General features: G+C 57.8%; 1 protein-coding gene across 1 annotated transcript in view; it reads right to left on the bottom strand.

The window, feature by feature from the left end:
• Positions 1 to 14014, bottom strand: part of VWF (von Willebrand factor) — a 113098-nt gene that overhangs the window by 18598 nt on the left and 80486 nt on the right. The window contains exons 42-45 of the mRNA XM_076054339.1: positions 10443 to 10705; positions 9007 to 9153; positions 6164 to 6280; positions 4170 to 4368 (exon numbers count right to left, since the gene is read on the bottom strand). Of these exons, the coding sequence (XP_075910454.1) occupies positions 4170 to 4368; positions 6164 to 6280; positions 9007 to 9153; positions 10443 to 10705 (726 nt within the window). The remainder of the gene's footprint in view (positions 1 to 4169; positions 4369 to 6163; positions 6281 to 9006; positions 9154 to 10442; positions 10706 to 14014) is intronic.

Here is a 14014-nt window from a genome sequence, read left to right as displayed (position 1 = left end):
CCGGGCAAGGAATGGAACCCAGGGCTCTGCTTTGCTGTTAGGCACGAGTATCAACACTGCCACCTGCCACTCCGTGCCACCCCGTGGCACCCTGCTCCTGGTGACGACGAATGAACCGTACGTTGAGAGGATGATGATGATGATGACGATGACGACGATGTGAGTGATGGCGCGATGGGCGATGATGTTTCGGGCTGGCAATGGCAGCTCCCATCCTTGCCCCATCACCTCCCGGCCCCCGTCACGCCGCGCGCTTTGTTTGACTTGCCGCTGTTTTTGTTTTGATCTGAACGGAGCGCTCGGCCACTTACAGCTGTGACTGCGGAAACGGCGCGTCTCGTCCACGTGTCCATGTGTGTGTGTGTGTCTGTGTGTATGTATGTCTGTGTGTGTCTTGTCTGACTGTGTGTCTGTGTGTCTCGTCAACGTGTCCATGTGTGTGTGTCTGTGTGCATGTCTGTCTGTGTGTCTGTGTGTATGTTTGTCTGTGTGCCTGTGTGTATGTCTGTCTGTGTGTCTGTGTGTCTCGTCCACGTGTCCGTGTGTGTGTGTGTCTGTGTGTATGTCTGTCAGTGTGTCTCGTCCACGTGTCCGTGTGTGTGTGTCTGTGTGTATGTCTGTCTGTGTGTCTGTGTGTATGTCTGTCTGTGTGTCTGTGTGTCTCGTCCACGTGTCCATGTGTGTGTGTCTGTGTGTATGTCTGTCTGTGTGTCTGTATGTATGTCTGTCTGTGTGTCTGTGTGTCTGTGTGTCTCGTCCACGTGTCCGTGTGTGTGTGTGTCTGTGTGTATGTCTGTGTGTCTTGTCTGTCTGTGTGTCTGTGTGTCTGTCTGTCTGTGTGTCTGTGTGTCTCGTCCACGTGTCCGTGTGTGTGTGTCTGTGTGTATGTCTGTCTGTGTGTATGTCTGTCTGTGTGTCTCTGTATCTTGTCTGTCAGTGTGTCTGTGTGTCTCGTCCACGTGTCCGTGTGTGTGTGTCTGTGTGTATGTCTGTCTGTGTGTCTGTGTGTCTCGTCCACGTGTCCGTGTGTGTGTGTGTGTGTCTGTGTGTATGTCTGTGTGTCTCTGTATCTTGTCTGTCAGTGTGTCTGTGTGTCTCGTCAACGTGTCCGTGTGTGTGTGTCTTGTCTGTCTGTGTGTCTGTGTGTATGTCTGTCTGTCTGTGTGTCTTGTCTGTCAGTGTGTCTGTGTGTATGTCTGTCAGTGTGTCTGTGTGTTTCGTCCACGTGTCCGTGTGTGTGTGTCTTGTCTGTCTGTGCGTATGTGTGTCTTGTCTGTCTGTGTGTCTGTGTGTATGTCTGTCTGTGTGTCTGTGTGTCTTGTCTGTCTGTGTGTCTGTGTGTATGTCTGTCTGTGTGTCTGTGTGTATGTCTGTCTGTGTGTGTGTTTTGTCTGTCTGTGTGTCTGTGTGTCTTGTCTGTCTGTGTGTCTGTGTGTCTTGTCTGTCAGTGTGTCTGTGTGTCTCGTCCACGTGTCCGTGTGTGTGTGTCTGTGTGTATGTCTGTCTGTGTGTCTGTGTGTCTTGTCTGTCTGTGTGTCTGTGTGTATGTCTGTCTGTGTGTCTGTGTGTATGTCTGTCTGTGTGTGTGTTTTGTCTGTCTGTGTGTCTGTGTGTCTTGTCTGTCTGTGTGTCTGTGTGTCTTGTCTGTCTGTGTGTATGTCTATCTATGTGTGTGTATGTCTGTCTGTGTGTCTGTGTGTCTTGTCTGTCAGTGTGTCTGTGTGTCTTGTCTGTCAGTGTGTCTGTGTGTATGTCTGTCTGTGTGTCTGTGTGTATGTCTGTCAGTGTCTCTGTGTGTCTTGTCTGTCAGTGTGTCTGTGTGTCTTGTGTGTCAGTGTGTCTGTGTATATGTCTATCTGTGTGTCTGTGTGTTTTGTCTGTCAGTGTGTCTGTGTGTATGTCTGTGTGTCTGTGTGTCTTGTCTGTCAGTGTGTCTGTGTGTCTCGTCCACGTGTCCGTGTGTGTGTGTGTCTTGTCTGTCAGTGTGTCTGTGTGTATGTCTGTCTGTGTGTCTTGTCTGTCAGTGTGTCTGTGTGTCTTGTCTGTCAGTGTGTCTGTGTATCTGTGTGTATGTCTGTCTGTGTGTCTGTGTGTCTTGTCTGTCTGTGTGTCTGTGTGTATGTCTGTCTATGTGTCTGTGTGTATGTCTGTCTGTGTGTCTCTTCTGTCTGTGTGTATGTCTGTCAGTGTGTCTGTGTGTCTCGTCTGTCTGTGTGTCTGTGTGTATGTCTGTCTGTGTGTCTGTGTGTATGTCTGTCTGTGTGTCTCGTCTGTCTGTGTGTCTGTCTGTCAGTGTGTCTGTGCGTATGTCTGTCTATGTGTCTGTGTGTATGTCTGGCTGTGTGTCTGTGTGTATGTCTGTATGTGTCTGTGTGTATGTCTGTCTGTGTGTCTGTGTGTATGTCTGTCTGTGTGTCTGTGTGTATGTCTGTCTGTGTGTCTGTGTGTATGTCTGTCTGTGTGTCTGTGTGTATGTCTGTCTATGTGTCTGTGTGTATGTCTGTCTGTGTGTCTGTGTGTCTCGTCTGTCTGTGTGTCTGTGTGTCTCGTCTGTCTGTGTGTATGTCTGTCTGTGTGTCTGTGTGTATGTCTGTCTGTGTGTCTGTGTGTATGTCTGTCTGTGTGTCTGTGTGTATGTCTGTCTGTGTGTCTGTGTGTATGTCTGTCAGTGTGTCTGTGTGTATGTCTGTCTGTGTGTCTGTGTGTATGTCTGTCTGTGTGTCTGTGTGTCTCGTCTGTCTGTGTGTATGTCTGTCTGTGTGTCTGTGTGTATAGATGAATCTGACGGTGATGCCACCGCCATTTAGTGTGCGAATGGCGGTTGTGTGAGATTGATTCACGGTCAACACTAGTGAAGATTATCTGAATTAGTCCTGCGCCTCTCCTAGGTCGACTCAGCCTCAAATGTGTACCTGGTGCAATGTGTAGTAAAAATCGCCACTGGGGAGACAAAGGCGGCCGGGCGTGGTGCTGGCCACCCACTCCCTCGTGTGCCGTGCCGGCCTTCATAGGCGCTGCTACTCGTTAACAGCACTTGCCCCCGCAGCCTGTTAAGAGGCTACACGGGAGAGACATTTGCGTGCGAGTGTATAAGGTCCACGCGTGCGTGTGTGTGTTTATGGGAACACATTTGTTCTAACGTCACGATGTTCGTGGAAAACTGTTTTGGTAATTTGTGTAAATACCCCGTGAGCACGGGAGGGCGAATGGCTTGGTTCAGCGATCACGACGATGATGATCATGATGATCATGGTGGCGGTGGTGGTGGTGGGCTCTCTCTCTCTCTCGTGTATTCGTTTGTGTCCTTAGCACGCGAGGGGGCGGACTGAATGTGGAACTTTGACGCGAAGACTCCGCTGCGAGTGCTCACCGATGACTTCCACGTCACGTGCGGGCGGTCGCAGCGCTCTTCCAGTGCACGGTATTCATCCGCGACGGAGTCAACGATGCGTCATGTTGATTGGTTCGGGCCCTTCTTACTTGGAGTGCATCAAGTCATTTGTTTCCACTTTCCTCTGTGTTGTCCTATCAATATTCTCCACGTAGCGGCAACATCTTTCTGGCACCGGTCTCTCACGATGTCATCGTTACTCTGATAGCTCTTCCTCACTTTCAAGTTCCTTCCATTTGTCCGAACAACAACAACAACCACAACAGACTCGTAACTTCCTGCTGTTGTCCATCCTACTACATGTGTGTACGTGTGTGTACACGTGTGTGTACACGTGTGTGTACACGTGTGTATGCATGTGTGTGTACACGTGTGTGTGCACGTGTGTACACGTGTGCGTACGTGTGTGTACACGTGTGCGCACGTGTGTGTACGTGTGTGTGCACGTGTGTGTACACGTGTGTGTACACATGTGTGCACGTGTGTGTACACGTGTGCGTACGTCTGTGTACACGTGTGTGCACGTGCACACACGTGTACAGGGTGCACATAGCCTGGCACAAGCGTCGTGGTGACGTCACCGCCACTTAGTGGCGAATGGCGGTTGTTGTTGTTGCACGTGTGTGTACACGTGTGTGTGCACGTGTACACACACACGTACACGTGTGTGTACGTGTGTGTACGTGTGTGTACACGTGTGTACACGTGTGTACACGTGTGTGTGTGCACGTTTGTGTGTGTACACGGAGGTTGGATGTGAGCCGGTCGACTCGCTCACCACACTGGCAGGCGGGGCAGCACCGCCTCAGCTGAGCGCAGTCGAGCCGGGTCCCTGGGGGGCACGAGTCGGGCACCGTGGGGGGCCCGCACGTGACGTTGACCCTGCGGGGGGCCGGGCCGCCCCCCACCGCCAGCGGGTCACGCTCGCACCTGTAGCGAGAGCAGGGGGCTCCTGGTACGGGCCACTCCTCTCCCAGCTGTGCAGACGCCACAAAGACAAAGGTCCCCCGTGTAGCCTTAACAGACTGTAGGGGCAAGTGCTGTTAGCGAGCGCCTGTGAAGGCCGGAACGGCACACGAGGGAGTGGGTGGCCAGCACCACGCCCGGCCGCCTTTGTCTCCCTAGTGGCGATGTTTACTACACACCGCACCAGGTACTCATTTAAGGCCGAGTCGACCTAGGGGAGGCCCGGGACCGGTTCAGATAATCGTCAGTGGTGTTGGCCGTGAGCGGGAATCGAACCCGGGTCGCCAGGTTCATAGCGCAGCGCGCTAACCGCTACACTATCGCTCCCCACCCACATCCACACACGCACACACACACACAGTGACACACACAGAGACACACACAGAGACACACACAGAGACACACACAGAGACACACACACAGAGACACACAGAGACACGCACAGAGACACGCACAGAGACACACACAGAGACACACGCAGAGACACACACACAGAGATACACACAGACACACACACAGACACACACACAGAGACACACACAGAGACACACAGAGACACACACAGAGACACACACAGAGACGCACACAGAGACACACGCACAGAGACACGCACAGAGACACACACAGAGACACACGCAGAGACACACACACAGACACACACAGAGACAAACACAGAGACACACACAGAGACACACACACAGACACACACAGAGACACACACAGAGACACACACACAGAGACACACACACAGAGACACACACAGAGACACAGATAGCCCCGTGTAGCTCTAAGAGACTGTTGGTGCAAGGAGTGTTTCAGGTTAGCCGGCCTTCATAGGTGCTCGCCAACAGCACTTGGCCCAACAGTCTGTTACAGGCTACACGGGGGATCTTTGTCTTTTTAGTGGTGGTGGTAGAGCAGCGACGCTCACAACAACGAGCGGGGCGCAGGGCGGCTAAACCGCTGCAAGTCGGCACAGTAGGGGGGCACAGGTGGTGCATCTGCCGGTCATCTCAGTGAGTCGACCCCGAGCATCTGGGGTCTGTCCCGAGACTTTTTGCCAGCGGGCGTTCGGCACTTGTCACGTGGCCTCGAAGTGCACGTGGCCTGGCACAGGTGCCATGGTGACGTCACCATTACTTAGTAGCGAATGGCGGGTGTTGGTGTGTTGGTATTGGTGGTTGTGGCAGTGGTTGTGGTGATTGTGGTGGTGGCAGTGGTTGCGGTGGTGGTGGCGGTGGTTGTCGTGGTGGTGGTGGTGGTGGCAGTGGTTGTGGAGGTGGCAGTGGTTGTGGTGGTTGTGGCGGTGGTTGTGGTGGTGGCTGTAGTTGTGGTGGTGGCAGTGGTTGTGGAGGTGGCTGTGGTTGTGGTGGCAGTGGTTGTGGTGGTGGTGGCAGTGGTTGTGGTGGTTGTGGCGGTAGTGGTGGCAGTGGTTGTGGTGGTGGCAGTGGTTGTGGCGGCAGTGTTTGTGGTGGTTGTGGCGGTGGTGGTGGCGGTGGCAGTGGTTGTGGTGGTTGTGGCGGTGGTGGTGGCAGTGGTTGTGGTGGCAGTGGTTGTGGTGGTTGTGGCGGTGGTGGTTGTGGTGGCAGTGGTTGTGGTGGTTGTGGTGGTTGTGGCGGTGGTGGTGGCGGTGGTAGTGGTTGTGGTGGCAGTGGTGGTGGTGGTTGTGGTGGTTGTGGCGGTGGTGGTGGCGATGGTAGTGGTTGTGGTGGTTGTGGTGGTAGTGGTGGTTGTGGTGGTTGTGGTGGTGGCAGTGGTGGTGGTGGTTGTGGTGGTTGTGGCGGTGGTTGTGGTGGTGGCACGCACGCGGTAGACGCTGGTCGTGGCCACTTCATCTCCCCTGCTCGTGCCGCTCTGCACCACGCAGCTCGTGAGCTCACAGGCACCGCAGCAGCCGTCAGGAGCCGGGACAAACACGTGGCCCTGAGACACAGAGACACAGACACACAGACACAGAGACACAGACACAGAGACACAGACACAGAGACACAGAGACACAGTGAGAGAGACACCACGCAGCTCGTGAGCTCACAGGCACCGCAGCAGCCGTCAGGAGCCGCAACGAACACGTGGCAACTGAGACACAGAGACACAGAGACACAGACACAGACACAGAGACACAGAGACACAGAGACACAGACACAGACAGAGACACAGAGACACAGTGAGAGAGACACCACGCAGCTCGTGAGCTCACAGGCACCGCAGCAGCCGTCAGGAGCCGCGACGAACACGTGGCCCTGAGACACAGAGACACAGAGACACAGACACAGACACAGAGACACAGACACACAGACAGAGACACAGAGACACAGTGAGAGAGACACCACGCAGCTCGTGAGCTCACAGGCACCGCAGCAGCCGTCACGTGCCACAGCGAACACGTGGCAACTGAGACACAGAGACACAAACAGAGACACAGAGACACAGCGAGAGAGACACAGCGAGAGAGACACAGAGACACAGCGAGAGAGACACAGCGAGAGAGACACAGACAAAGACACAGTGAGAGAGACACAGCGAGAGAGACACAGACAGAGACACAGTGAGAGAGACAGCTAACACGTGGCCCTGAGACACAGAGACACAGACAGAGACACATCGAGAGAGACACGGAGACACAGCGAACACGTGGCCCTGAGACACAGAGACACAATAAGAAAGACAGGCAAATGAACGAGGAGCCATATAGACAGGTGATCATACAGGTGAACAGATAGACAGGTGATCATACAGGTGAACAGATAGACAGGTGATCATACAGGTGAACAGATAGACAGGTGATCATACAGGTGATCATACAGGTGAATAGACAGACAGGTGATCATACAGGTGAACAGACAGACAGGTGATCATACAGGTGATCATACAGGTGAATAGACAGACAGGTGATCATACAGGTGAACAGACAGACAGGTGATCATACAGGTGAACAGATAGACAGGTGATCATACAGGTGAACAGACAGACAGGTGACCATACAGGTGAACAGACAGACAGGTGATCATACAGGTGATCATACAGGTGTACAGATAGACAGGTGATCATACAGGTGAACAAACAGACAGGTGATCATACAGGTGAACAGACAGACAGGTGATCATACAGGTGAACAGACAGACAGGTGATCATACAGGTGAATAGACAGACAGGTGATCATACAGGTGAACAGACAGACAGGTGATCATACAGGTGAACAGATAGACAGGTGATCATACAGGTGAACAGACAGACAGGTGACCATACAGGTGAACAGACAGACAGGTGATCATACAGGTGATCATACAGGTGTACAGATAGACAGGTGATCATACAGGTGAACAAACAGACAGGTGATCATACAGGTGAACAGACAGACAGGTGATCATACAGGTGAACAGACAGACAGGTGATCATACAGGTGATCATACAGGTGAACAGATAGACACGTGATCATACAGGTGAACAGACAGACAGGTGATCATACAGGTGATCATACAAGTGAACAGATAGACAGGTGATCATACAGGTGAACAGACAGACAGGTGATCATACAGGTGAACAGATAGACAGGTGATCATACAGGTGATCATACAGGTGTACAGATAGACAGGTGATCATACAGTTGAACAAACAGACAGGTGATCATACAGGTGAACAGAGAGACAGGTGATCATACAGGTGAACAGATAGACAGGTGATCATACAGGTGAACAGACAGACAGGTGATCATACAGGTGAACAGACAGACAGGTGATCATACAGGTGAACAGACAGACAGGTGATCATACAGGTGATCATACAGGTGAACAGATAGACAGGTGATCATACAGGTGAACAGACAGACATGTGATCATACAGGTGATCATACAGGTGAACAGATAGACAGGTGATCATACAGGTGAACAGACAGACAGGTGATCATACAGGTGAACAGATAGACAGGTGATCATACAGGTGATCATACAGGTGAACAGACAGACAGGTGATCATACAGGTGAATAGATAGACACGTGATCATACAGGTGAACAGACAGACAGGTGATCATACAGGTGAACAGACAGACAGGAGACACAGCGAGACAAACAGTTGGATTGAGAGAGAGTGATGATGATGATGCAGGTAAGGTGACGACGGAGAGTTCATGCTGATTGTTAAGTTGTTGCTAATGATAAAACTAACGATGATGACGTCAAAGATTATGAAGATGACGATGATGTTGATGACGATGATGTTGATGACGATGATGATGTTATTACGCCAATTACGATGTTCAGAATGGGAATCTCTCTTTAGACTGCAGGATGAATCTGATGAGCTATAAAGCTCTTTTTGACAGATGTCCTGTAGTTGATGATGGTGTTGATGAAGACCACGTCGATGATGATGATGGAAAATAACCCTGATGTTGACGATGATGACGACGATGATGGCAATTATGACGCTCATAATGATGGCACTTACCAAAATCGGTGACGATGATAATGATGTTGACAATGATGACGATGACAAATGATGACGATGATGACGTCGATGATGATGATGATGAGGTTGATGGCGATGATGGCGTTGATAATGATAATCATGACGATGATGACGTTGATGACGATGATGATGACGATGACATTGAAGGCGATGATGACGATGACGACTCCGGCGATGACGTTACCGGCGGGCATCTCCTCTCGCAGCTCCGCGGCACGCACCGCACGGCCGCCGGCCCCCTCGTCGCCCCCTCGGCCCGGCAGGAGCAGTCGCTGCAGTTCCTGCTCCACCGCTCTCCCAGTGCACGCTCCACCCCGGAGTCCACACACACCTGGGGGGGGGGGGGCACGGGCAGGTGAGAGGGTGGGAAGGTGAGTGAGGGGGCAGGTGAGTGAGTGGGTAGGTGAGTGATTGGGCTGGTGAGTGAGGGGGCAGGTGAGTGAGTGGGCAGGTGAGTGAGTGGGCAGGTGAGTGAGTGGACAGGTGAGTGAGTGGGCAGGTGAGTGAGGGGGCAGGTGAGTGAGTGGACAGGTGAGTGAGTGGGCAGGTGAGTGAGTGGACAGGTGAGTGAGTGGGCAGGTGAGTGAGGGGGCAGGTGAGTGAGGAGGCAGGTGATTGAGTGGATAGGTGAGTGAAGGGGCAGGTGAGTGAGGGGCAGGTGAGTGAGTGGACAGGTGAGTGAGGGGGCAGGTGAGTGAGGGGGCAGGTGAGTGAGTGGGAAGGTGAGTGAGTGGGCAGGTGAGTGAGGGGGCAGGTGAGTGAGTGGGAAGGTGAGTGAGGGGGTAGGTGAGTGAGTGGACATGTGAGTGAGGGGGCAGGTGAGTGAGGGGGCAGGTGAGTGAGGGGGTAGGTGAGTGAGTGGACAGGTGAGTGAGTGGGCAGGTGAGTGAGTGGGCAGGTGAGTGAGGGGGTAGGTGAGTGAGTAGGCAGGTGAGTGAGGGGGCAGGTGAGTGAGGGGGCAGGTGACTGAGGGGGCAGGTGAGCGAAGGGGCAGGTGAGTGAGTAGGCAGGTGAGTGATTGGGCAGGTGAGTGAGTGGGCAGGTGAATGAGTGGGCAGGTGAGTGAGTGGGTAGGTGAGTGAGTGGGTAGGTGAGTGATTGGGCAGGTGAGTGAGTGGGCAGGCGAGTGAGTGGACAGGTGAGTGAGTGGGCAGGTGAGTGAGTGGGCAGGTGAGTGAGGGGGCAGGTGAGTGAGTGGACAGGTGAGTGAGTGGACAGGTGAGTGAGTGGGCAGGTGAGTGAGTGGGCAGGTGAGTGAGGGGGCAGGTGAGTGAGTGGACAGGTGAGTGAGTGGGCAGGTGCACGAGGGGGCAGGTGAGTGAGTGGACAGGTGAGTGAGTGGACAGGTGAGTGGGTGGGCAGGTGAGTGAGTGGGCAGGTGAGTGATTGGGCAGGTGAGTGAGTGGACAGGTGAGTGAGTGGACAGGTGAGTGAGTGGGCAGGTGAGTGGGTGGGCAGGTGAGTGAGTGGACAGGTGAGTGAGTGGACAGGTGAGTGAGTGGGCAGGTGAACGAGGGGGCAGGTGAGTGAGTGGGCAGGTGAGTGGGTGGGCAGGTGAGTGAGTGGACAGGTGAGTGAGTGGACAGGTGAACGAGGGGGCAGGTGAACGAGGGGACTCACCTCGCCGTGCGGGTGACACTCGGTCTCCTCGCAGCCGCACTCGTCCACGGCCGTGCGTGCTCGCGTCCCCGGCGGGCACGGCGGTGGAGGGGGGGCGGCGGGGGAGGGGACCGGGGGGGCGGTGCCCCCCCCACCGCCGCCCCCCACCCCCGAGCAGGGCCGGCAGTCGCAGGAGAAGTCGCGGCAGCACGGACCCTCGGAGACGGAGAGGAAGCGGCGTGGGGGGCACTGGGGGGGCAGAGGGCACGCCTCTGGGTGGCACACTGTGGGGGGCGGGGGGGGCCGGGGGGAGCGGGTTAGGTAAGGGGAGAAGAGAGAGGGTTAGGGGAGAAGAGGATGGGGAGAGAGGGGAGAGTGGGGGGGTGGGGGGGGGTGAGTGGGGTGAGGAGAGAGGGGAGAGTGGGGGGGGGTGAGAGAGGAGAGTGGGGGGGTGGGGGGTGAGGGGAGATTGAGGAATATTAAGAGAGGGGAGAGAAGTGGAGGTGAAGAGAAAGGGGAATGAGGGGGAGCGAGGGAGGAGCGAGGGGGGAGGGAGGGGGGAGCGAGGGGGGAGCGAGGGGGGAGCGAGGGAGGAGCGAGGGGGGAGGGAGGGGGGAGCGAGGGGGGAGCGAGGGGGGAGCGAGGGGGGAGCGAGGGGGGAGGGAGGGGGGAGCGAGGGGGGAGCGAGGGGGGAGCGAGGGGGGAGCGAGGTGGGAGCGAGGGTGAGAGCGAGGGTGAGAGCGAGGTGGGAGCGAGGGTGAGAGCGAGGTGGGAGCGAGGTGGGAGCGAGGGTGAGAGCGAGGTGGGAGCGAGGTGGGAGCGAGGTGGGAGCGAGGTGGGAGCGAGGTGGGAGCGAGGGTGAGAGCGAGGTGGGAGCGAGGTGGGAGCGAGGTGGGAGCGAGGGTGGGAGCGAGGTGGGAGCGAGGTGGGAGCGAGGTGGGAGCGAGGGTGAGAGCGAGGTGGGAGCGAGGTGGGAGCGAGATGGGAGCGAGGTGAGAGCGAGGTGGGAGCGAGGTGGGAGCGAGGGTGAGAGCGAGGTGGGAGCGAGGTGGGAGCGAGGTGGGAGCGAGGTGGGAGCGAGGTGGGAGCGAGGTGGGAGCGAGGTGAGAGCGAGGTGAGAGCGAGGTGGGAGCGAGGGGAGAGCGAGGTGAGAGCGAGGTGGGAGCGAGGGTGAGAGCGAGGTGGGAGCGAGGTGGGAGCGAGGTGGGAGCGAGGTGGGAGCGAGGTGAGGGCGAGGGTGAGAGCGAGGTGGGAGCGAGGTGAGAGCGAGGTGGGAGCGAGGGTGAGAGCGAGGTGAGAGCGAGGTGGGAGCGAGGGGAGAGCGAGGGTGAGAGCGAGGTGGGAGCGAGGTGGGAGCGAGGGTGGGAGCGAGGTGGGAGCGAGGTGGGAGCGAGGTGGGAGCGAGGGTGGGAGCGAGGTGGGAGCGAGGTGGGAGCGAGGTGGGAGCGAGGGTGGGAGCGAGGTGGGAGCGAGGTGAGAGCGAGGGTGAGAGCGAGGGTGAGAGCGAGGTGGGAGCGAGGTGGGAGCGAGGGTGAGAGCGAGGTGGGAGCGAGGTGGGAGCGAGGGTGAGAGCGAGGTGGGAGCGAGGTGGGAGCGAGGGTGGGAGCGAGGTGGGAGCGAGGTGGGAGCGAGGTGGGAGCGAGGGTGAGAGCGAGGTGGGAGCGAGGTGGGAGCGAGGGTGGGAGCGAGGTGGGAGCGAGGTGGGAGCGAGGTGGGAGCGAGGGTGAGAGCGAGGTGGGAGCGAGGTGGGAGCGAGGGTGAGAGCGAGGTGGGAGCGAGGTGGGAGCGAGGTGGGAGCGAGGTGAGAGCGAGGTGGGAGCGAGGTGGAAGCGAGGGTGAGAGGGAGGTGGGAGCGAGGTGGGAGCGAGGTGGGAGCGAGGTGGGAGCGAGGTGGGATCGAGGTGGGAGCGAGGTGGGAGCGAGGTGAGAGCGAGGTGAGAGCGAGGTGAGAGCGAGGTGGGAGCGAGGGGAGAGCGAGGTGAGAGCGAGGTGGGAGCGAGGGTGAGAGCGAGGTGGGAGCGAGGTGGGAGCGAGGTGGGAGCGAGGTGGGAGCGAGGTGGGAGCGAGGTGAGGGCGAGGGTGAGAGCGAGGTGGGAGCGAGGTGAGAGCGAGGTGGGAGCGAGGGTGAGAGCGAGGTGAGAGCGAGGTGGGAGCGAGGGGAGAGCGAGGGGAGCGCGAGGTGGGAGCGAGGTGAGAGCGAGGTGGGAGCGAGGGTGAGAGCGAGGTGAGAGCGAGGTGGGAGCAAGGGGAGAGCGAGGTGGGAGCGAGGGGAGAGCGAGGTGAGAGCGAGGTGGGAGCGAGGGTGAGAGCGAGGTGGGAGCGAGGTGGGAGCAAGGTGGGAGCGAGGTGGGAGCGAGGTGGGAGCGAGGTGAGGGCGAGGGTGAGAGCGAGGTGGGAGCGAGGTGAGAGCGAGGTGGGAGCGAGGGTGAGAGCGAGGTGAGAGCGAGGTGGGAGCGAGGGGAGAGCGAGGGGAGAGCGAGGTGGGAGCGAGGTGAGAGCGAGGTGGGAGCGAGGGTGAGAGCGAGGTGAGAGCGAGGTGGGAGCGAGGGGAGAGCGAGGGGAGAGCGAGGTGGGAGCGAGGTGGGAGCGAGGGTGAGAGCGAGGTGGGAGCGAGGTGGGAGCGAGGTGGGAGCGAGGTGGGAGCGAGGTGGGAGCGAGGTGAGGGCGAGGGTGAGAGCGAGGTGGGAGCGAGGGTGAGTGCGAGGTGAGGGCGAGGTGGGAGCGAGGGGAGAGCGAGGGGAGAGCGAGGTGGGAGCGAGGTGAGAGCGAGGTGGGAGCGAGGGTGAGAGCGAGGTGAGAGCGAGGTGGGAGCGAGGGGAGAGCGAGGGGAGAGCGAGGGGAGAGCGAGGTGGGAGCGAGGTGAGAGCGAGGTGGGAGCGAGGGTGAGAGCGAGGTGAGAGCGAGGTGGGAGCGAGGTGAGAGCGAGGTGGGAGCGAGGGTGAGAGCGAGGTGAGAGCGAGGTGAGAGCTAGGTGAGAGCGAGGTGGGAGCGAGGTGAGAGAGAGGTGGGAGCGAGGTGGGAGCGAGGTGAGAGCGAGGTGGGAGCGAGGGTGAGGGCGAGGTGGGAGCGAGGTGGGAGCGAGGTGAGAGCGAGGTGGGAGCGAGGTGGGAGCGAGGTGGGAGCGAGGTGGGAGCGAGGTGGGAGCGAGGTGGGAGCGAGGTGAGAGTGAGGTGGGAGCGAGGGTGAGGGCGAGGTGGGAGCGAGGTGGGAGCGAGGTGAGAGCGAGGTGGGAGCGAGGTGGGAGCGAGGTGGGAGCGAGGTGAGAGCGAGGTGGGAGCGAGGTGGGAGCGAGGTGGGAGCGAGGGTGAGAGCGAGGGGGGAGCGAGGGGAGAGCGAGGTGGGAGCGAGGTGAGAGCGAGGTGGGAGCGAGGTGGGAGCGAGGTGGGAGCGAGGGTGAGAGCGAGGTGAGAGCGAGGTGGGAGCGAGGTGGGAGCGAGGTGAGAGCGAGGTGGGAGCGAGGTGAGAGCGAGGGGGGAGCGAGGGGAGAGCGAGGTGGGAGCGAGGTGAGAGCGAGGTGGGAGCGAGGTGGGAGCGAGGTGGGAGCGAGGGTGAGAGCGAGGTGGGAGCGAGGTGGGAGCGAGGTGAGAGCGAGG

Source organism: Petromyzon marinus, chromosome 65 (genome assembly GCF_048934315.1).
Source record: "Petromyzon marinus isolate PM22_M1 ecotype Great Lakes invasive population chromosome 65, UKy_Petmar_22M1.pri1.0, whole genome shotgun sequence".
Classification (NCBI taxonomy): Eukaryota; Metazoa; Chordata; class Hyperoartia; order Petromyzontiformes; family Petromyzontidae; genus Petromyzon; species Petromyzon marinus.
The sequence above is the reverse complement of the archived record's forward strand: the minus strand, read 5'-3'. Positions and strand labels throughout refer to the sequence as shown.